The 23,230-nt window shown below is 49.1% G+C and overlaps 1 protein-coding gene and 1 long non-coding RNA gene across 7 annotated transcripts in view; one reads left to right on the top strand and one right to left on the bottom strand.

Moving 5' to 3' along the window:
• Positions 1 to 23,230, bottom strand: part of LOC146185545 (sodium-dependent phosphate transport protein 2B-like) — a 66,596-nt gene continuing 43,366 nt past the window's right edge. The window contains exons 1-7 of one of the 4 annotated variants that reach the window (XM_084606488.1): positions 16,561 to 16,728; positions 16,269 to 16,392; positions 4,700 to 4,972; positions 3,879 to 4,070; positions 3,071 to 3,189; positions 2,778 to 2,886; positions 1 to 2,053 (exon numbers count right to left, since the gene is read on the bottom strand). In XM_084606488.1, the coding sequence (XP_084462614.1) occupies positions 1,044 to 2,053; positions 2,778 to 2,886; positions 3,071 to 3,189; positions 3,879 to 4,070; positions 4,700 to 4,972; positions 16,269 to 16,392; positions 16,561 to 16,638 (1,905 nt within the window). In that variant the 5' untranslated portion in view covers positions 16,639 to 16,728 and the 3' untranslated portion in view covers positions 1 to 1,043. Of the gene's footprint in view, positions 2,054 to 2,777; positions 2,887 to 3,070; positions 3,190 to 3,878; positions 4,071 to 4,699; positions 4,973 to 16,268; positions 16,393 to 16,560; positions 16,729 to 23,230 lie in introns of those variants that run through there. The other 3 variants (XM_084606489.1, XM_084606490.1, XM_084606491.1) reach the window with 3 other exon arrangements.
• LOC146185546 (uncharacterized) overlaps positions 17,366 to 23,230 on the top strand; it is a 29,447-nt gene continuing 23,582 nt past the window's right edge. The window contains exons 1-2 of one of the 3 annotated variants that reach the window (XR_014707999.1): positions 17,366 to 17,749; positions 18,626 to 18,754. This is a non-coding gene — a long non-coding RNA (uncharacterized LOC146185546). Of the gene's footprint in view, positions 18,058 to 18,625; positions 18,755 to 23,230 lie in introns of all 3 variants that reach the window. The other 2 variants (XR_014707998.1, XR_014707997.1) reach the window with 2 other exon arrangements.

The raw sequence follows: 23,230 nt of genomic DNA, 5'->3' as shown, positions 1-23,230 counted from the left end.
AAAAAAAAAAAAGAGAGAGAGAGAGAAACAAGCAAACAAACACTGGTATGGTGACAGTATCGGGTCGTAAGCGAAAAATTCCGCGGCGATAAGGCAAGAGTGGCGAATAAAACATGTGATGGTGATGCGATCTAAATAACAGACGCGGTGAAACAAAAAGCATGCGAAAGATAAAACATGAAGAGGCAGGGGATGCCACTTTACGACATGTGCTGCATTCTTGACGACTTTGGGCAGCTAATAGCAGCATTCCCAAAGCCTGTGGTGCCTCGAAGAAGGAAAAAAAAAAAGTTGCATTCCAAGGTCGTTCTGCATATCATGACCGCGGGCACCCCTCGCCGTCGGCATGAACTGCGCAATAAAAACTAACTAAAAACCGATACGCTGTCCACTACAAAGTCACTACAGAGTGCGGTAAATCTATACTTGTACAAGAGTGGCGAAGTACTCTTCTCGGATGGCACGACGTTATTTGCCGAGGTACTACAGCATTTGGCAGACAATATCGCTAACAGTCCGAAAGACCTAGACATGGATATATAGTACTTTAGCGTTACTGACTTGAGATCAGAAGCACAAAAGATGTTCACAGCTCGCTCAGTCGTCTAATACGCTTCTATTCTACGTCACTGACTACATTTTCCACCTAGGTTTTGTTTGTAGGAAACAGAACGACTTATCACATCAGTCTGCCGATTTTGGCCGTCCCTACAGTACAGCAGACCACGTAGACATCTACACGTGGGCTATCATGTACGCGTGCGAACCTAAGGACGATTGAATTCGTAGCAGGCTAGCGACCTTCACGGCTCGCGCTCTAACACATGTTCTAGGTTATACTAGGTAAGGCTGCCATGTCGTCAAACGCACTCGCTCTAAACAATACGTTTGCCACAGGCCCAGAAACGCGTGCACGCCTCACTCGCTCACACACGCACACTTAAGAGTTCTATTTACAGGGCAGGAGTTCAGATATATATATACATAATACATTACATAATGATACGCGTATGTACATCACTGCTTAGCACCAGCTAGGACCGCTATAGCTGGGTTATAAACGTGGCGCCACCGTTCTGCTTGTCCTTAGTCCAGTTGAATGCAGAGTTTTCGAAGGCTTGCAGGTCGGACTGCGAATCAGATGGGCACGACGATCTGCGGGACTCGATGAAATTCATCTGGGAGGAGACTTCCCGCATCGTGGGCATCGCCGAGGCATCGTGCGCCGTCTGCGGCGGGCAAAGCCGTTGGCAGCAACCGCACCGGGAAACGATGGCTGCGATGACGCGGTCCAGCGGGTCGAGAGAACGCATCCACTCGGGCAGCCACAGCCAATTGCGAAGCCTCTCGGGAAGCACGTGGGGCGCCTTACGCTGCAGGACGTTGACGACGACCACGATAAGGGCGATGAGTAAGATAGGAATGAGGACCACCATGAAGACGACCATGCCCGCCATTGACAGTCCGAACACGGCGGCCGGGAACAGTAGGAACATGCATACAAGGTAAAGGACCGAGAACCAGCGGTACTTTGCGGTCGTGTTGCCCAGGATCTTGGCCAGTTGAATCGGAATGCGAGTGAACGGCAGCGGGTAAAACATGAGGATGCCGAGGACGTTGAAAAAGAGGTGGCAGAAGGAGATCTGCAGCGTGTGCTTGATGCGATTTGAGTCAGCAGCGAGCGCGGCCAGGATACCCGTGGTGGTGGTGCCGATGTTGGAGCCCAGGGTGAGTGGGTAGATACGCTCCAGGCTGATCACGCCGATGCCCGCCAAGGGGGTGAGGGCCGAGGTGAATATTGAAGAGCTCTGGACGAGAATGGTCATGATGCAGCCGAGCAGGATGGCGATGTACCCGACCAGCACGGAGAATGGAAACCGGTACTCTGCGTTCACGGTGGTCTTGATGATTACCGCAATGCGACCGCGAAGCATCGAGTGCAAGAGCTTCACCATCAGGATCAGGCACACGCACAGCGTCAGCAGAGAAATGCCGAGCAGCAGGAGGCCAACAAAGCTGTCCTGCCAGTCCAGGGAGGCCAGGGCAAATTTACCTGCATACAAACATTGCACACGAGTCAATCCAATCAACTGTACCTACGAACGTCGTTTGCAGCCATTAAGTCATTAATCTGAAAAATACGGCCATCCGATATTATGCTGAAAAATACGGCCAGCTACCAAGGGGAATAGATCAGTCGCATCTCACAACCACGACGCATCAGTATAAAATAGAGGGGTAATCACTTCCCTTTAATGTAATCCCAATGAGCTCAGAATCAAACAGCTTTTATTAACGCGCGCGGATGGACTTACGTAGCCAGACATGTCAGGGTGATGGTGATAAACGAAGAGACTGAAGAGAGTGATCAGTGCAAGAGAAGGCATTGCCTTTCAAGTGGCAGAAAGGGAGGGTAATGACAGGGGAATGTGGCTTGGAAATAGATCGCGGCGACACCTTCACAAACTTCTCATGCAGCAATATGGCCGAATTTATTTAAATGAGTCAGCACAATAGCACGCAAGTGTAGTGAACTGCTTCTGCTATTGAGACTGGACTCCCACGTAGTCCCAATGTAGACATTCACATTTATGATGTGAAGGTAACGAGCCTAAAATGAAACGATTGCTCAAGTGCTGATGACAAAGCAGAAATGACAGCGTAGTACTGCACTGCGGCAATCATGCGACTGTATAAGATATATTCTGACAGATCATATATGAGCAGGCATCACTGAAGCTCAAGACATAGTATTTTAAGGGGTCAACTTTGCTTACAATTCTTGGCGCATCCATCGCTGGTCATGTTGCAGCATCGCTTGATGAGTGAATGATTGTAATAAGTCTCGTCTCCGATGGCGACCTTCTCGATGACTTTTTTGTCCAACTGCAAAGGGAAGAACAAGCCCTTGAGCACACCTAACGAACTTATCCTATCACAGAAGGTACGTTAGAAGTCATGACCTACGAGAAAAAAACGAAGCATGCGAGAAATTGCGGTTAACTAACTGGAAGCAGATTTCTTCGACAAGCTCTTCATTTATCTCAGGTAGATGAAATTCCCTGCTTACCTGAATAATAAGGCTGGTAAATGGCTTGGTCAAGACTTGCAGGAAGTCCCTGTTAGCGTTCTTGTTGGTAGTCCAGTTGGTAGAATCCATTATGGCGCTTGTCAAGTGGTACAGCACACCTGCAAGAAAAACAAATGCCATTAAACAATACTGCATGGTTTGGATTGAGAAATAAGGCAGAAGTCCTGCCAAGAAGCTATCCATGAATTTGAGTGTTCAAGCGACTCTAAACGGCACGCGTGGAGAGACTGGTGCATTCTGACAGTAGGCTCACATTCCAAACCCGCTTACGGAAATGTGCGCAATGATGACAATATGTAAATTTAGTCGTTCTAAGATAGGCCTCAATAATAAGTTTCACAGGTTCCAGATCATGGAGGTGTGAAGCATGAAGCCTGAACGATACGAAACGTGTCTGAAGGCTCGTTGTGGCGCCGATTGTTCCGTTATGATTTCCGCGCTTGGATGCTTGAATACATGAGGCGATTGAAATACATTCTGTACTGAACAAAACTGCCTGCAAGCCTCCGCCCGTAATCGGAGTAGAATTATACACCAGCGTTTCAGATAAGAGCCTCCAGTTTTGCTTTTTCTGAAACTGCCTCATTATTCATTATACCTCACGAAGGTACACCAATCGAGCAAGAAAGCGCAGGGCTAAGGTCGTCTTCCAGAGGCAGCAAGCGCGGGCAAAGCTGACTCCATATATGAAACCAAGCAGAGGCAGTGCGGATTAAGATAAGTGGGCGAAGACACGTGTGCAGATTGTGCCGAAACTGTGAATGGCGCAGGAAGACTTAGCGCTCACCGAAGGCGACCTCCAAGGGCAGCAGGACGATGACCGTGAGCCAGTTGAACATGTCGTGCACGGTGGCGGCGGCAAAGGCCCTGCGGAACTCGTTTCGCTCGCCGCTCTGCATCAGCGACACTATAGTGTTGGTCACCGAGGTGCCGATGTTGGCCCCCATGATGATCGGTATGGCATCGCGAACCTGGATCACTGTTCGCCAGCAGCACATGCGAAACAGCGGAAAAACAAGACCAAGCCGAAGTGAGACCATTGTAGGAGCTCAGCAATGCAGTGTGACGCGGCAGTTTCGCAGAGAAGAGATCCTTGAAGGCATGTCCGAGTGTAAAAAGCAATGAAATCACAAACAAAAGTTATCGATGCTTCGGAATGTATAATGCGAACTGTGAGAAGCAGTTACAGAGTGGTATCCGTCGTGTACTTTGAAGGTCAGCGAGACGGACCAGTAGCTTATTCAGGTCCAAACACATACTTCGAAATTATGAAAGACAAGAACGCTACTTCTTACGCTACTTATAAGCGCTGCCATCGCCTACATAATCGTCCTCAAAACGTTCGCACGTTATAGCTGCCAGTTATAGCTGGCAGACCCGCATAAGTTCAAGGGGCCAGCAGCAATCAGATACCGATGCCACGAAATTAGTCTATCGACGAGCAGTGCAGTACACTATTAAAGGTGCACACTTGCAGTAAAGATGCTGCTGCCTTCACTCATACACCCACAAAATTCAGGTTTAGTACGGTGCTTGCGCAAACGGTTGCACATGAGTTTAAAATATATCCGGAATATACGCGAGAGCAGGGAAAGAAGTCGTACTCACAGTTCGCACCGACCATGGTGATGATGATTGACGATGACGTTGAAGAGCTCTGCACTAGCACCGTGGAGAGGACGCCGATCATGAGCCCAACGACGGGGTTCTTGAGCACCTCGTTCTGTTGCATGACTTTTCCGGCCGTCTTGCCACCGACCAGGCGGAAGGCCGAGCTGAGGAAGTCCAGCGAGCAGATGAACAGGTAGAGCAGCACCAGCAGGCATGCCGCCTTGGCCAAGCCGAGCACCACTCTCTGTACCTTGCCGCCGGCCGTAAGTTCTGCACAAACAAGTGGAGGAAAGAAAAAAAAAGGTGGCGCAACGCGAGTTGCCATAAAGGGCGTCGTCAAAAGGCTGTCTTACAGAGCATCAGGAGCACTGGCAGTTGGATTTGTTACTGTCGCGTTTAAGAGCGCATTACAGGGAAAGTTCACGTGAAGAAGCTTTTATGAGCTGTTCAAAACAGCTACAAAACAGGAAGGAAAAAACTTAAAAAACTGAAGATTCTAGACCAAGAATTTAATATGACAAAATACTACATAACACCACTACTACTTTCTTCGACGTTAGAAAATACGCGATAAATATGGCTTGCTAACTTCATTTTACAGCGTCTTTTTTTTTTGACACGCAAGCGCACATTAGAAAGCATAAGAACAACGCAGACACAGGATGTGTGTAGAAGTCTGAGGAAAAAAAAAAAAAAACATTACACAATGAAGTAAGCAAGTCAGGAACAACTCGCCCAACCTAAAGCGTTAAAGAAATGAGTCTTCTTTCGCAAGACTGTCTGCACATTGCTCTAATAACCTTCATCGAAAGAACGGGCGAGACAGCTTTAAAGCAAACAGGATTTTACAAATTGACTAGCTGTACTGGCAAAAAAGTAGTTCAATTATAAAGTACTGCACGAGTTACTAGAACGACTTGTTGCTCATTGCGAAACTATATGCTTGTTGATTGCACTGTGCTCCACTGTCCACTGTGTTTTCGTGCTTGCATGCTAAAGGGATGGAAAATGTGAAATCTGATAAAAATTGACCATGTTTCAAATGTTGTTTAAAATGCTTGCGTGTGCTTACTATCGAAGCGGCAAGATCTGTCCTGTTTTAATATAAGAGGTAGTTTACTATCTTTGATAGATAGTAATGCCTGCGTACAGTGTTGCCCTCTACTTGCCTCCCCCCCCCCCCTCCTTTCTTGTTTGGATCAATAAATGTACACCTGACTGTACCAGCTTGTTCGTGCACATAATCACCATTCATCTTGTAGACCAAACCAAGCACGCACAACTAACAGGCGGTGCTGCTAACAAGGCAGTAAATATGCAAACACGTTAGACATTAAAATGGCACTGAAAAGTCCTGCTGAATCAGCTGTGTAAAATCTTATAGCAAAACGACTGTAGTCGGGGGGTCAAACATTGCACAGGGTTTGTAGCTAAAAATTCAAAAAAATGAAAACACTGCCACAGTATGCTGAGTTGAAGCTATCAGGTCACAAGCGTCCAACAAATTCACAAGCCTTTTGTTTTTTTGTTCAGTGCAAATGATAAGCGCATACCAGATGTGTGATAAGAGCATACACATGTTTCTATATAAGCAGCACCTCTAATTTTAAGCAATAGAAAAAAATTGATCCTTGGTGATGGATCACTTAGCACGATTTCGATAAATCCTAGATAAAGGAAATTTGGAAAATGACAGAACATTATGAGTATTTCCTCACATCACGAAATAGTCCCGATTTTGATGCCTTTGCTCCCGGGAAGTATATCACAGCAGCAAGAATAACAGCGAACACGTGATCATACTGACTCGGTTCACGTGATAGCGGCAGTGATGGGGGGCTACGCTCCCACTTATCTCACTTAAACAACGCGAAGGGGTTAACAATTCCAACTCTTCACAATCTCTCCACAGTCAGAGCCAAGCAAAGGACAAATAACCTTTGAAGGCCTTGCGCAACCGAAGGCACTTGGCCGCAAAGACGCCTGTATTGCCCAATGGGCGCTCGGCCAAAAACAGTATGCGCCAAAAGCACGGCAGACAATCGGAGAGCACTGACAGCATAAAACGTCACGGCTGTCATTCACGATAGGTTTACACCGGCGGCAAGCGCCATGTTACGCTCATACCTACCTTTCCACTTACGGTCCAGAGGGCGCGGCCATAAAGGAGGCGACGTCACTATAACCCCTCTACAGGTCACTTTGCGTAATGTGCAGCGCAGATCGAAGCGCTGACCCAACAACACCCAGTAGCTGTCAAGAAGACATACGGGCGTGTTCTGGGGGGGGGGGGGGGGGGGAGAGATTTTAGGACAGTATTCGCTGGCCAGGCTGGCAGGAAAGCCAAGGTAGTCAGAAAAATAAACGCTGCAATCGTAAAACCAGTAGCCAAAGTGAAAGAGTATGAAGGCTGATTAGCTAATCGAAAAATTAATAGCTGCTCATCGCGTTTCTGACCACAGCATAACACTGAGCACAGCCAAACACCGCCAAATTTTGTATTAGGTCCATACAACTCGGATCAAACTCGCAAGGAGATTAGCAAATGTACTTTGATCACTGATGCTGATCGGCTTATTCCCACGCCGGCCTACGCCACTCGTCCCCCAATGTCGAGTGGGGCCGAATTCCCCATCCTCCTTTTTATAAATTGGGCGATGAGGTTTATGGTATAACCTGGCTCAGGTGACTTCAGTTGCCAGCCTGCAGAACTTGCACCATCTGACAAGTGTACAAAGTTGAACCACCGTTTTGAACACAGAACAACTGGGTTGACCCCTGAAAGTGAGCAGTAGGGTTTTCAGAGCCAATTCCATGCGTATATCATTAGGAACGCCAGGCGTCATCCCGGGGGACTCTTGTACCTAGCCTTATCCGGCGGTGGTTTTAGAACCAGCCACCTCGCGAAGTTCAGGCGGACGTCCAAGCCAATGGGAGTGAGGGAGGGGGGGGGGGGCACTCATCGCCTTCCATTCCATCGGACGACGATCACGAGGTGGTAAGAGCCTACGCCCTGCAAAGCAACAGTCACGGAGTATCACCGCTGGCTGCGAAAGAAGCTTACCTAGTAGGCCTGCTGCCAGTACTGCCAGCGAAAGAAGCTGCGATTGTGCGAAGATCTCATGACAAGCAAAACACGAAGCCGGCTTCCCTATAATCCTTAAAATCTTGGCTTCCCTAAAAAGCTGGACTCACGTATCGCCTTGCAAAGCGACAGGCCTGTCAGTAATCTGAGAAAACGTTCCAGAGTGGCTTCTTGGACAGCCCGGAGAAAATATTCCCCGTGCTTCTTTCTTGCATAACTCTGAACTCGGATAAAGGAATCTTGTTCGATTAGCGTGATGCATCAGCGGGACATTTATTACACTCGAATGCTGGCGTGAATTTCTGTTCGAAAAAAAAAAAAGAAGTAATGATTGGGCGAGTTGGAACTGGCGAGATTCTGTGCTGTATAGCTAGTATTGCGTGTTGGCGTGTTCACACGCGAGGGCTTGGCGATGAGCGAACGGGCAGGAGCATAAATAGCCCAAGAACACAGCGGCACGAAACGCAAAAAAAAAAAAAAAAAAAAAAAAGAAAACATATTGGAAGGAAGAGATCGCGGTCTCCTGAGCGGCTACTGTATTATTGTTGATGCTGAGGGGAGCCGCGCCCTCAGCCGACCTTTGGATCTGCGCGCCAGCGTTTCCAGACTGGTCTGCGCTCAAGGTCGCGCCGGCCACAGCTATCGATCCGGGGCGCTCCACCCGAGCGATGACTGCACGGCGCGCCAGCCCTAACCGCGGAAGCGGCCGGATGCGCCAGAGCGCGGCTATAAACATACGCGTACACTGACAGGCATGATTGCGCTGGTCGACGGTAGGAAAGCGCTGACGCGATGACCCGTAGGGAGCAGTGCCGAACACTGAGCAGAGAGCCAATTCCAATCGAGACTCATCTCAGCATGAACATGCGCACTCGAGCCGAATGTGGATGTGCAACAAGAATGTTTACGTTCCAATTAAATATAAACATTACATTTAAACGAGAAGATCTCCCTTCAGTTTACGGGGAAAGTTCAACCGCACCTAAATGAATGCACACGTCTATGCTTACTGGTTTTTCTAAGGAGGCGTTCAGCCACAGAATTCGAAATACGGCGTTAAGCAGAGTGGCGAAAAAGCGAGTAAGATGTACTGGAAGAGGGATAACAGAGTCGGCGCATTAACCTGTCAAGGATATACGGTATCAAACTCAAACTGCTCGGTTCGTGTGCAGTGTGAAGAACAAAATTATTAAGCTAAAGGGCCTGGAATTCACAGGAGAGGAAGGAATAAGGCAGCCAGCAAGCAGCTAGAAGGGGAAGACATGCAGCCCCGCTATAGCCGCACGTGTACAACCCAGTCGTTCAGTGGAGCTGTTCCGGATGCCATATGCAAAGCAGCTCACGCCTTTCTGAACGGCGCCCGTCGTCGAGCCAAACAGGAGCAAGGAAAGCGGACACGAACAGCGAACCTAAATGGGGCTGTAAAAGAGGATTTCGAGGACAATGTGTTGCTAGGGTTGCGGTTCACGTGTGCGTATAGCGAAAATATCAAGATCCGAACATTGGGCAAGAAAAAACAAAAAAGAAAAGAAACGCGCGGCAAATGGTGCCAGTTTTGAGGCTATTCGGAACTGTATTCGCCGTATAAGGAGCCATAACGGTTCCGTTCCAGTGCGATTTGGTTAGTCGTTAAACCGTCTGCGGCAATCTACGCTGCCGGCCGAGAGTGCAAAAAAAAAAAATTACAAAAAATTCAATTGGGAGGTGTCATAAGACCAACAACACGCAAGGGGCAACTTTACGATTTCGCACATAGCCCGCGGATATTGCGCTATACAACGCCATCGATTTCTTGCGAGGTCTGGGCTGTGTTTCCTTAGCACGGTGCAGGGCAAACAGCTACTGCGTCTTATCAGGCTGATTCTCGTATCTCAATGTAATATCAGACGTTCCTTGTATCTACTGCGTTCAATCACGTGGGCTTAATTCCTTGTGGGCGTGCTCCAGCCCTCGCTAGCACCTTCGATGTACCACTGCAAACTGTGATTCGACATTGGGGGCGGGGGGTATTCTGCCCACAGACAAAATGCTATACCGTCGCAAGCACGGAAACAGCAGTAGCTAACCTGGCGTCAGCTCACTGCAAAAGCAAGGGCACACAGAGCTGAGATAGAGTCTGGGTGACCGATAAGCGGACGCCACGTCAGCCTAACCGAGGGTGAACGACAAACCGGGAAGGCCCGGTCGTACAAACGGGCGTGCAGGAAGAATGCAGTTGCCTGTGGAGCAAGTCTCAAGTGCGGCGCGACTGATGTTGCTGAAAAGCAGCGCGAAAGCAAGCCATTCGTTATTAGAATCTTAATCGCGTCCTCCCTGCACAAAGACACCGATGTATCGAACATCAATCAGTTCCACAAATTCAGCTGCAGATGACACTGCACACTGAAAGCGCAGGATTTAAGAAAGTCACCACCAAGGTTTAAACACCGGCAAATTTCACCCGTGGCCAGCTAGGTCAAAAGAGATGGCACAAGCGGCGAGGGCCGGAATGTCGCAGCTTGAGCGGGTCACATTCTCTACACAGGCACGACCTGAACGGCGACGCCGTGACGTCAAGGTGGGGGGTGTGACACCTCCACCCATAGAGCTGCAGGGACGAAGAGCATCACTCTCCCACTGAACCGTTGCCCCTTCCACGAGAAACGCTGCGGTCGAGGCGGGGGTGATATTTCTGCTCGCCGCGCAACTGAGCCCGAGCGCGTGGAGCTTGGCTGGCAGTGCACCAGCAGCCGGCGGAGGAAAAATGAACAACCTCGGCGAGGTACGAGCAAAGAGACAGGCTAAGGGTAAACGCTTTCTTTAAACGGCTGTATCGCTCGCGTGGCTGACGGCGACCTGTTGCGACCGCGCATATACGGTGAAGCATGGCCTACACACGCTGGCACGAATGACTTCGCAGCGTCTCAAACGCATAGCTTTAAAATGAGATGTCAGGACCAGGTGAAGAGACGCCATGGGAAGATGTAAACTAGCGTTTTGGCGGTACGCGATCCAGTTGTAGGAATCCACCGGGGCTAGACATTCTGCGCGAGAAGTGAACGAGTGCCCCAAGGTATACTGTCGAGCTGAAGAAATGCCCAGTATTTAGCAGTGCCTACACACAGCGGTAACTAAACGCTGCAGAGACAAGCGTTACACGTCTTCACTACCTCAGAAGTGCAGTTGAAAAAAAAAAAACTAATATCCGATAAAAGTTGATCCAGACAAGCAACGAAATGGGCCCGTGTGTGCTAGCCATGCATGCTCCTCCACTGCAGATACGTAATATCGATTTATTTTTCTTTTGTACTCAAATGGCTAGGATGCCCCTCCCCTTTTTGTTTTGCTAGATAGGTCCAAAAGATCGTGTACTAAAGCTCCAACCAAACCAAACAGAAGCTTATCACTTCGTATCGATTACAGGGGCAGAGCCAGGCGAGACGAGTAGTAGCGGCCATGTGCCATGAACCGTGACACATTGAGCAGGTGACGCATACCCACCGACGGTCAGAGTTTGATTTAGGTCCTGAATTTCGGTGCCTGAACTACACGGCGAATGTCAGCGTTATGTTGTCCACTCGGCTGGTATAGTTAACGTGTTCAACAGCGGTCGCAACACCCTCAAGCACTAATACCATACGCAGTAAACGCAGATTGCCCGTACGCAATAAAAAACGAACCTAAAACGTTTGAAATTATAAACACATGCACTGTGTGGCTAAGCGAATGTGAGGAAACCTGCTGTATTGCGAGAATGTATATCGTCGATCACTAATCAATATGAAGGGCTTTTATTTATTTTATTTTTTTCAGGTTCTGCAAACTCGTTGAACCATTAAAAGTAGGGCATTTTTCAGTACTAGCATTACCTCACGAGATTGTTTTGTACGAGTACACGAATTAGTAGGCAAGGTACGCCAGATCAAACCGGAAAGCTATAGCCTCGAAATTCGTCCACGTTTTTTTGGCCTTTCCTTTTGAGACAAACCATTTTCAGGTATAACCAGGTTGCCACATTTATCTAGCCGCGCAACATAAAATCAAGGAAACTTGACAGCTCTGCACATATTTCCGGACGCGCCTTCAACTTATGATCATGTGGCCTGAAGGGCGTTCAGCAAGCGAAGAAAAAAAAAAGAAAGAAAGGACAAAAAGAAATAAAGCAGACTAAATAGCGGTCATCGAACCTAATAACGACAGAGGAACATTAGAAAGTATAAAACTAAAACACTAGGAACTACGCGAACGCGTCATTGCCATTCACAATTGTTCGTCAAGATGCGCAGAAAAATATCGCTGTCACTTGTTGTAGCAGGGACCTTAGCGTCACTAGTGCAGCTAGGGGCTCGAATCGGTCGCAAACACCGCTCGACTGTCGCGGAGGTGGGCGATGTAGCACACGCGGCTTGAACGAGTCAACCCTCTGCACCGATATGACGGGCACAAAGCTGGATGACAAGCCGAGGCGAGCTGGGGCGCCGGCCAGGTGTGTGCGCGCGCGCGGACCGGGCCGGCTGCTGCACCGGTACACGTGTTCACCGCGTGCACCTGCGAACGTTCTACGTGTGAGCGGCCGTGCCGTGTACGCCAGACGACGATGGCACAGGAAACGCGAGCGCCTCGATCAGCGGGGCGCCGGAGGATGGCACGCAATGCCCGCCGACTAGCGCAGGCGCAAAGGAAAAACAAAATTAAAACGAAAGACAAAGAGTGGGACAAAGGGAACTGCTCGTAGTAGTGCGTGTGGTGTTTGGGCGCGACCGGAACAGACGAGGGTCGGCGTAAGTTGAAAGCTTTGCGAGAGAGACGGCATATTCAGCTCTTCAACCACAGAACGACTACACTACGGACGGATGCAACTCAAGCATGCAGCGAGGTTTCAGACATCTGGGACTGTCATCAGATTTTCTTCAGACACCAGCAAACCGCGCTACGTAAGCATAAAAACTGGTCACAAAGGCAAATTATAACCATGGGAACGTCTGTCTGTATATTTTCTTTATATACAACGAAGTGATGAAGTAAAAATTGCCCTGAGCGTTGCGGCTGGTTAGCGCAGAGAACACAGCGGGACATGACTTACTGGGAAGTGCCAGATTTGTTATCTTTTCCTCCCCCCCACTAACGTAGTTGTGTTACGCTCTTATTCAAGCTAAACGGTCTGACCGCGGCGCAGTCTTCGAAGTCGCCATTCGATTGGATCCCGCGTCCTTGGGCACAGTAGTCGAGCGCCGTCACCACTGCGCCACCCCGGCGGGGCTTCAAAAAAAAAAAAAAAAAGACAATGGAAGCTCAACTATCGCGCCCATACGAGAAGCTGGAACTGGTCAATATACCCAACACTGAAATAATAAAGGTGACGAGGTTCGGCAAGCGCTGTGATGCAGTAATAAATAAAAGGCATAATACATCGGCTCGCGCCCGGACTTCCTGGTCCGCGGCCCTCGTGTCGTTTCGAAACGTACCAGCACCTGGGCCTACACTAAGCGTGACGTCATATCCCCAGCGTAGTCCATTCGCAGTGCATACCACTACGCCACCCGTAATCTATTGTGCTTTGTGCCTCGCATGTGATCGTCCGCTATGGAGCGGTCGTCGGGAATGGCTTAAGCAAGCAGCGACAAAGGCAGCTGGGGGCTCATCCTAGGACGTTACGGCATGCGTATACATTTTTTACACGGGCTATATTTAACGCAACCCTCGACTGCTGAATCGAAGGACGTAAGATCGAGTCCCGGCCGCGGCGGCCGCTTTTTAATGGCGACGATGAGCAAGGCGCCCGTGTACTGTGCGATGTCAGTGCACGTCAAAAGCCCACAGCTGATGAATTGCCGAAGTACTATGGCGTCCCTCGGTCTTGAGTCGCTTTGTTACGTTAAACACTACACTTAAACCAAACCAAACACCGGCATGGCTATGTTGTGTTCTCTGAGCAGCAAGAGGCCTTTTTCCTGTACAGCGCACGCGAGGATACCGGTTTTTGCCCCGCTTAGCAGCTGGAAATTATTGATAGTGTTACAGTTTGTGTCCTGACAACATGCTGAAGAATACTTTGCTACACCCTTCGCCGACATCTTGGTATCGAATAAATAATAAATGTTTTAATTGCGACACGACAATAAGCGAGCTAGAAACTAGGAAAAAACAGAGGATCAACGCTCGAATTGATGGTACGTGTACAAACAAAGTGTGTGTGTGTGTGTGTATGGGGGGGGGGGGGGGGGCAAAGCGAATTTCTCCAATGCTCCTGTTCCAACCCGTGCTCCACAAACCTCTCCTATTAACACCGAAGGAACGGCAGCGATCTTTGCTTTCCTGCGCTGTGTTAACCCATACTTTCTTTGAGAAAAGGCGCGAGTACTCGATTATTTATTATTTAGGAGAAGGCATTGAACTAACGCGTAGATCCTTAAAAGAAGCGCAGTCATTCACGATGTGATCTGCGGACCCCAGTCCAGCCGTATACATAGAGAAGGTACTAGACGTTTCAAAAAGCAGCTCGTTTTTGAAAGAGCGCAGAAAAAAGTTACAAGAGAGCGTGCATCACGTACGATGCACATGCACCTAACGGGGGAGAAAGCCAGTGACGTATACAGACAAGCCCACACGTGTCTGGAAATAGTCTTCGACGGGTTGGCAGCTCCTGACGTGGCCGATAAATTTGCGGACTGAATGGAAACCGGAGGAAAGGCTGCCAGCTCCAAAGTAAACAGAGCGACGCTTACCGAGATTGCGGGCCGTTGATGAAAGTTCTAGGAAAGAAAATAGCGCAGTCTTAAGGCTAATGTAACAGAAAAAAACTTCAAAGAAATAACATCCCTACCCCTCCCCTCACCAGCCGGCCTTGTGAAGTGCCTATGTATAGCTTTCTGTTGCATAACTGTCTAGATTAAGCCCTTGTTATTAGTGTAATGAAAGGGGATCACAAAAATGGCGCATTGTACGGCGACGTTTGCTACAACAATTGGAAAAGGACGCGCCTTATCCCAGAAGAAACGCCTTTATATAATATAGCTGCTCGAAAGTGAACTCCAGAATGGGGGCTTAGCCGGCTATTTAGATTCGGTTGAAAGGAAAACAAAACAAACAGTAAATAGACAGCGGAGTACCAAATGACGGACATTAGGCCGTAAGCATAGTTCACTAGCTCGGCGCGATTCCCCAAGTTCGCCTTCATAAAATAACGTACGTGTGATCCAGTTTTGCTCAAAACTGCACGCGAAACCGGAATATAATCGACAGGTGGCAGGCAAAAAAATTATATATATACAGTAGAGGTGATAGACATAGGTCTGATACTTGCCTAAATGTATTCGATTACGGCCTTCATAAAGAGAGCACGAGACGTGACGTCGCAAGCTTCAACAAAAAGTACGAATAAACAAAATGCAAGAAAAAGAAAGTGACAGGTTCTAAACAGGCACGAATCCTATCTAGTTGTTGCTGACAAGTTCCATAAAAGCGCCTATCTTGAAGCCGATCACTCTGATAACTCGCTTGATATGCCGAAAGTGCTGCGCCCTAGAGCTTGCAACTGACGAACATGTGCTAACACAGCTACCTTCGAAGGAAAGAGGACTGCACGAAATACGAACACGTGATCAGCTAAAAAATACGGCGTGTTTGAAGACGGCGCAGGAAATAAAATGCTGCGGATTAGAAGAAATGATACTTCATAAGCATGGCCAAAAAGGGCAAAAATAAAAATGCTTGTTCACTGCAACCTCAACGTTGGTGTGGAAACACATACGGAATTAGACAGCACAAGGCACAAAAAATTACGAAAAAAAAAAAGAGGAGGGAGCCATAAAACGTTTGATGACTGCAGACGAATCAATGAACTCCTTATGGCGCGAACGCTAGTGCAGGCCCCAATTTCCGATTGTTCCCCGGCGAGTTGCTGGAAGGCTTCTTCACGTGTCTGGCGCCATACTTCTTTTTCATTCCTCTCCCCCTTTCCAACCCGTCTGGCGCCACTTTTTCGTCTGGTTTCCAAGACGGTGCTGAAAAACCCGCTCTTCGGTCGCCAAACAAGGCGCCGCGCAAGGAGAGGCACGTAGTAAAAAGAAACGGATCCTACTGCGCCAACGAGGAGACAAATAAAAAGAACAAAGAAAAGAAGTGCGAGAGAACGGAAGGAATAGGGCCGCCGGCGAAATGTCCCGAGGAAAGGAGAGCTTGTCCGCACCACAAAACGCAGGCGCCGTGCAACGAAGTCTGCTGCGCAGAAGACGCCACCGGTGCCGCTGAGACGCCGGGCATCGAATGAATGGGAATCCGCTGGGCGGCGCCATGTCGATCGCCGAGTTTTCCATCGTGGTCGCGGTGAGCCGTCGAAGACGTCGGCGTGTTACACGGTCGTAGAAAAAAGAAAACTGCTTGGCTAGACACCCGACGAAAACGTCGTTACACACAAGATATAGGGGGTGAACATTTTTTTTTTTTTTTTTTCGCTCGACGAGTGGTAGGTACCAAGAGCCACGACCGGTGTGGGGTGATTACCTGACCACTTGACCCCCTGGTCCTCGAGGACAGGTAGCGCCCAGGGATCAGAAGGGTCCTGGGGCGTCGCGTTGGCGTTTATGTCCGCCTTATGCGGTGTCTCGGCGCCCATTTTGATCTTGACCTGCGCCATCGAAGTAGACGCATCAATGCCTGCGGTGGACGACCGGCAAAATCCACTCTCACACACGCTCTCGCTCGCTCGCTCGCCGACCGCATCCTGGAAACGCCTGCAAGCCCCCGCGTCTACATCCCGGAAAAAAGTATAAAAAACGTGGCACCGGGTACTTACCTCCACATTGTCCGGCCGGGCGACGACCATCGCGCTCCGCAGGAACGTGTACTTGGCTGCGTTCTTTGAAGCCGGCATCTTGGAGAGTGCACACGTTATCCGCAGGAGGCGCGGCTCTCCCTATTTATAGGTCTCGTGACGTAAGCCGCCCCTCGGCGCATGCGCCGCTTCGCTACACCCGGCGACGGCCGTGGCTGTCGTCTGCTGCTGCGCACATCCGGGCACTGCATGCGCGCTCCCGACCCGTGCTCGCTGTGCGCAACAGCCTACTTTGCGCGACGCAGGCATTGCCCCCGCGAAAGCGAATTCCCCGTTTTTCTTCGCTCTCCCTGGGCGATTCTGTTTATACGCTGACGAGCCGCAATCAGCACTCGAGCTGCGCACTTGACCCCGTGGTCATTCATTTCCAGCGCCTTTCGTGACGGCAACCGGCTTTTCACTTTGCGCTAGCGTCGTCGAACTATCGGCAACTGCATTGACTACCCGGCGAGCTTTATTTTTAAACTTAATCAACGGCATGGTGGAACACTGTCTCATTCCAGGTCCGAGTTTGGTTGCCGGTGACCTCGCCAGCCCGGTTGAAAACTGTGGGGCCCGGGTGCTGGGCTACAACCTCGCCGGGGAGACGAGTCTGTTTTCGAGGCTAGACTTTCTTGTTTCTTTTCCGCGCTGAGTGCCGCCGGCGCGTCGTCTGCTTCGCACGGCGCCGAGTGGAGGCGGGAAAGGGGCTCGCCTCTACGCTGCTGGCGCGGGCGCTACGCATTGGCCGAAAGAACCGACGTCACGCGCCGCGCATGTGATCGTCTCGTGGCCTCGGGCCTGTGTTCACGTGGAAGCGGATCGTTATTTTGGCGCGCACAACACTCGCTTCTCGTTTTTCGCGTGTAGGAAAAAGAAAAAGGGGAACCAAAACCGACGTGTGCACGCAGACAGGCAACGAACAAGCGCATAATACGGTGCAGGCGGATATCAGAAGAACAAAGCAATGGCCGGACCCTTGAGGAGAGAAGCTGGAGGGCAGGCCTATCTGTACACAGCGCTCTATGCTAAGCTTTAGCGCCGGAAGATAACATCCTGATGTCCCTCTTTCCCACAACCCTTTCGACACGACACAATCTGGGCCTCTGGCTTTCCTCGGCATCCTTGCAAGGAGAGCAGTAACACGCTGACATCGTAAGGGGGTCGGGACGTGCGTAACACTGCGCGTAAATTTGAATGGTGCTGACGGCTGCACCTTCCGGTCAGAACACGCCTCCGCTCTACGAGCTTGAAACGGAATGCCTAGTCTAACGGTGCCTTCCAAGAACGAGCGTTCCGTATGCCACGCTCAAAGTGCAAGGAAGGCCTTGCGACGACATGACATGCAGAGGCGGTATTGTCATCACATCAGGTCCGTCAGTCACATATCGGAACAGCCCGCTCCCTTTCTCTGCGCACTTGTCGAAGAGCAGAAAAGCCTACCATTTGAGCAAACACCTCTATTTTTCCGGTTCTGTGGTATGAACGGCATTCTTTCCCTCAGCTTCGAAATATCGCTACGTTGCTCGCACAGGCGGAAACACGCAGAGTTGCGCAGATTCCTACTCGCTACCCCTAAGGGCTTGAACTGCTTGAACAGCGGAAGAGAGCGTCAGGATCCGGAAACTCCGCTTTTCAGCCGCGTTCTCAGCTAATGGGACCACTATTCTACACAAACAGGTGTTATGAACATTGAATCCCTTTCGTGACGCTTTTTGCTTGAAGCGAACAAGTTTTTCTCCGTATGTACAGTGTCGTACATCCCCCCCCCCCCCCTCTTTTTTTTTTTCTTTCTTTTTTGTTTGTCTCATATGATATCATTTGGCGCAATGGGTCCTCTTTATTGTCTCCTCAAGCACTCCTAATTTTATATTCTAGGATCTTTGTTCTAGCACTGGTAAGTTCGGAAAAGTAGCCGCTGCTGCTGTAATGTGATTGTTTAGCAAGCAGCCCTGAAAGGAGCCGCTTTTCAGAGAATACTACGATAGCAGGCTGCGATGCCAATGTAGAAAAAGCGGGAATACAGTTAAAGTCTTTATTTTTTCAGATGTGCCTGCCGACCGCTGCAGTACTGAGGAAGTGGATAAGATGCTCTCAAAACTGCAAAAGCGAAGTTCACAATGTACTACATGGACAGAACGCATTGCTACTGACGTCTATCTAAACCGGTCGAGCGGTAAGTTATTGTTTTTCAACGCTTCAGATATTTATCAATTCATATCACGACCCGACGTTGCAGATTTTGGCATATTACAGAGCACGATTTCCATCCTCTGCTGAAGCGAACGCATGCCAGCCAAGGAACAACCTCTGCGCCGCGCTCGTTTCATAGGCAACGCTCACCACCTGAAACTGCCGCGATCGAAGATAGACACGCCCGGGCGGCGTCTGTGTGCACGCCGGCGCTGTTCATCAGCCACGCAGGCTCATTCAAAGACATAACAGCTTTGAAGAGAGCAAGCATAAACACTCTGGTGCAATGTGGTCGTCGCCTTGTTGCGCGGCGCCAGGCGGCCGCTGCAGAGTCCGTGTCTCGCGTTACACTGCCTTTCCCAAGGGATCCAGTCTCAACGGCGCGGGAGTGTTGCTGTGCCGCCCTTAGCAACATGTAAGGCAGACAGCACCCCCTCTCCCAGCACTTGCCTCGTTCACAGTGTAGCGCATGAATCTGAACCTGCGAACCAGCCGGGTCCGTCGCGTGAGGACCAGTGACAAACGGCGCTTCAGCGCGCGGCGGCGACCCGGTCGGTTCCCGCCGGATCGGTTCCCGAAGGAGTGCACTCTGTAGATCTCTCGCCTGAGTAGGCTGTCACTAGCATCCCTCTCCCTCTTCAGCCTGTCGCTGGCCTCACTGCGGCCCGTAGACGCCAGATCCAGAACAGGCGGTCAATGGAGCGAGACTGGGTGCGTGGTTACACGCGCGTGGCGGCTGGATCTGCTGATAACGCAGGCCTAACCGCGACAAGAATCGAAAGGTCATGATACCAAGAGACTCCGGAGTTTGCTTGGCGCAGTCGGGAATGCGGATGATGTCTTTTTCAGTGCAGTCTAAACAAACCACTTAAGTATTCGATATATATGCCACAGGAATATCGGCGAACGCAAGGACTGCCGTTTTAAGGCGCCGCCGTGGTGTCGGAGGCTGTTTAGGAGTGGACATGATGAAATGTGTGCTCTTCTTCAGATAGTCGCCAGCTGATATGACTATACCGAGGAATACATTACATTTGCTTACAGAGAAAATGGTTTATTCAGTAGGTAAGACCGGCAGTGAACCTTTATAATCCCCAGTCGAAAAACAAAAAAATCTACAGAACCGCGTAAAGGATATACAACAAAATCTTTAATACTTCTGTAGAGCTTTGCCCCAGTTCTGTAGTACCTTCTTCAGTAGTTTCTCTGTTGTCTGCAGTTCTGTAGAACTTTTGTGTTGTAACTACGAAAAATTCGGTTGTTACTAAAAGCAGTTCAGTTGTCATAACAGGTTTCCTGTCAAAAATAGCACAGAAATTTTGCCGTAACAACAGGAAATTTTCTGTAGTTTTTTACGCCTAGATACACAGGAGAAACTTTCAATGATTGATGTAGTCGATATCATCATCATCATCAGACTGATTATACCCACTGCAGGGCGAACGCCTCTCCCATATTTCTCTACTTAACCCGGTTCTGTGCAAGCTGCATCCACTTATAGTGCGCAACAAAGAAGCTAAGGGTATATACAGCATATCGAATTATTGCGACTTGTCAGCGTGTAGGCTGCAGTTTTAAGCTTTGCTTTAGTACTGTGTTCAGTAGATGGGCGTCGAGGCTAAAATTTCGCATAAGCTTGAGATCACTTGTCTGATTGTGATGTAACCTTGCAGTATCAGCCTTAAAAGTGATGTCGATGCGCGTAGGTTGGCACAAAGCTCAGTCCGAACCAAAGCACCAGACACGCTCACAAAGAAATAAAAACAAAAACGGCAGGGACACTGATCAGCTGCAGTCACCTGTTTACAAACAATCTTTTCGTTTTGGATACATGCGTACCTGTTATATCTGTGTGCAAACGCTTGCCTAACAGTTCTCACAACTGGAACTCTCGTAAATATTTCCGCCAAGAGAAAACGAGATTTCCCACCGGAGCCAGGTTGATACTCGTTCTTTCAAGTGGAGCAGCGAGTCAGTCACAACTGTTTCGCCCGAAAGGTGCAACACTTGAAGTCAGAGAGCCTCTTGTGGACTCGATAACCCGGTACAGACAACAAACTGAAGAGCCTAGTACGAGTGCCTTCTTATCAGACCAGTTGACGATGAGTCAGTTGTCTCGCCTGCCAATCGCCACCAATTTCCGGCAGAGGAACTCCATCCATTCCGTCTTTTCGATAATGCCAAAATCACAGGAGTTTATCCTCGAGACTGGCACCGGACACGAAAAAGAATAAACGTTCTGAACCCTAAAATAGCCGGGGAAGTTGTTAAAATATAGTCGTTCCACACGTGTTGAAAACGGTTCACTTGCCACTGCACTTTCACCTCTGTATACTGTAGTATGTGTATAGTTTCTTCAAGCAAAAATTCTTTGAAGACTAACGGACTCATATCTAGTGGATTTTGCTGGTAACCATCCAGCTCGGCTGTCTTCACGATGCATTAACCACTCATATGACGCATTCCCCGTGAATTGCTTGTAGAAGAACACCGTGATTTAGGAATATCTCTTGCACGTAAAGAGCGCTATACTTGAAACAAACTGGAAAAAGATATACAAAGCCTGACTATACGTCGACTAATGTGTGCGCGAGAGGAATTGAGGCTACAAAAAAACTACCTAGGCGTAAATTTAAAACAGAGGACAGAGGGGCGTTCCTCGAGAGGCCTTGACCAGCAGCGCTTCACGCACGATGGTAGGCCACACCGCGAGGCGAATACGAAACGAGCTCCACGTACTAGCCTTAGCTATAAGAGTATCTTTATATTGCTCTGCTCTTTAAACGCGAGGTGCGATCGATGTCCGAAAATGACCGCGCCGTCGCATGCGGCTGAACTATACGCATACGCGCTCGGCCCTCAAAGTGAAAATGTGTTGCAGGCTCACTGCACAAGTCGCCGGACTATGACCGCACCACACTTACCCTGAGATCAGCATAGTAACATTGGTACGTGGGGTGCGATGTTCTGAAGCTGTTAGTGTGTCATGAGCAACGCCGTAATGCTGGACCCTGGATGAATTTGGCCACACGGAGTTCTGTAAGGTTCACTGACATAGATAGCACACTGACGGCTTTTCACTTCTCCTCGATCAAAGCAAGGTCGCTGTAGCTGAGTTTCGATCCTATTTTATATTTGCTTCAGAGGCTGACTTCCAAGTCCTACGTCCAGGCGCAAGTCTGATACTCCACGGGTGGAATCCACAGTCACCAACGCGTTTGAACACCTTTAGTCATTTGTCAAGAGTCAGAGTACATTAAAAAAGCTATTTAAAACGTCTCAAAAAAGTACAAATGCCATATTTTGAGGAGATGTGCAAGTCTGTGACGAAAAGACTTCTTCAGAACATGGGTATTCCACGCTCTCTTTTCGGCGTGCCATTTCCAAAATAAAGGCATCCGTCATAGACTGGGAGAGCGACATGTGCCAGCGATCCTGGCGAACCATTCCACATTACATTGAAGATGGTGAAACATGTCGTTCTGCGCACAGGATCTGTAGATAAGCAGGAAGAAAATGTTGCTAAGGAGCTGTGTACACTGCACAGCAACAGCGTTGGTGGCCACAGAGAGCGTGTGGAAACAGGAGCAGCCTTCCCTATCGCTGCAGCCGCCAGCTTAGGCACAAGAAAAGGAAATTCAAAAGTCCGCAGAAACAGAAGAGCCGGAACCCGTATGTTTCGTCCCTTTTTGATTTACTAACTCCTCACGCTTCAAAGATCACTCGCCAAATGGCTCATATTCCTGCATGCCTTCATAACAGCAGAGGACTCGCTCTTCAGATGGCATGCTAGCAATGTCAAGGGAATGATATTCTCTAGAGGTCCTGTATACGTGCGCAGGGCTCTTTCTACTGAAAAAGCTTTGAGAATGTTAGGAGATGATGAACTATACAGGATTTCTCATACATAACTCATACAACATTCAAACATAAGAGAAATATATGAGATTGTATGCCATCTTAATGAGCTTTTATGATAAATTGTTACACAAGTTTATTCGTCTCAATGTTTTCCACTAGGGTATCACGCTGCCCCACAGGTTTGTCGCTCGATTCGATTTAGCCAGTCCGAACTCCTCCATCAAGCTACTATACGACTGGCTGCACTTGCTTTTTGCTCTGCAGAACCGGTTAAAACGTTTTCGCCTACGATCAGCCACGCCCAGCGTCTGTACGCTAAACTTATCTCGGTCTCGTGGTCTGCCGACCATGCGCAATCTGCCTTGCGTACGGTCGACCGCAACCCGAGACTCGTGAAAAAAAAAGAAAAAAAAATTGAGGGTAGAAAGATTAAACAATACGAGAGAAAGAGAGGGACATGAGACGATGGCAGCGGCTTTGATAATTGAGTTCTTTGCCTTCGCAGGCTGAACGTAACGAACTCTGCGGGGGTTTTTATCGCAAAATCCCAAGAACGGCTAAAAAAGAAAAGAGCAGAGAAAGTACAAAAAACGAGGAA

Source organism: Amblyomma maculatum, chromosome 6 (assembly GCF_055883805.1).
Source record: "Amblyomma maculatum isolate TAMU_Amacu chromosome 6, ASM5588380v1, whole genome shotgun sequence".
In the NCBI taxonomy this organism is placed as follows: Eukaryota; Metazoa; Arthropoda; class Arachnida; order Ixodida; family Ixodidae; genus Amblyomma; species Amblyomma maculatum.
This window is presented reverse-complemented; position numbering and strand designations above follow the sequence as displayed.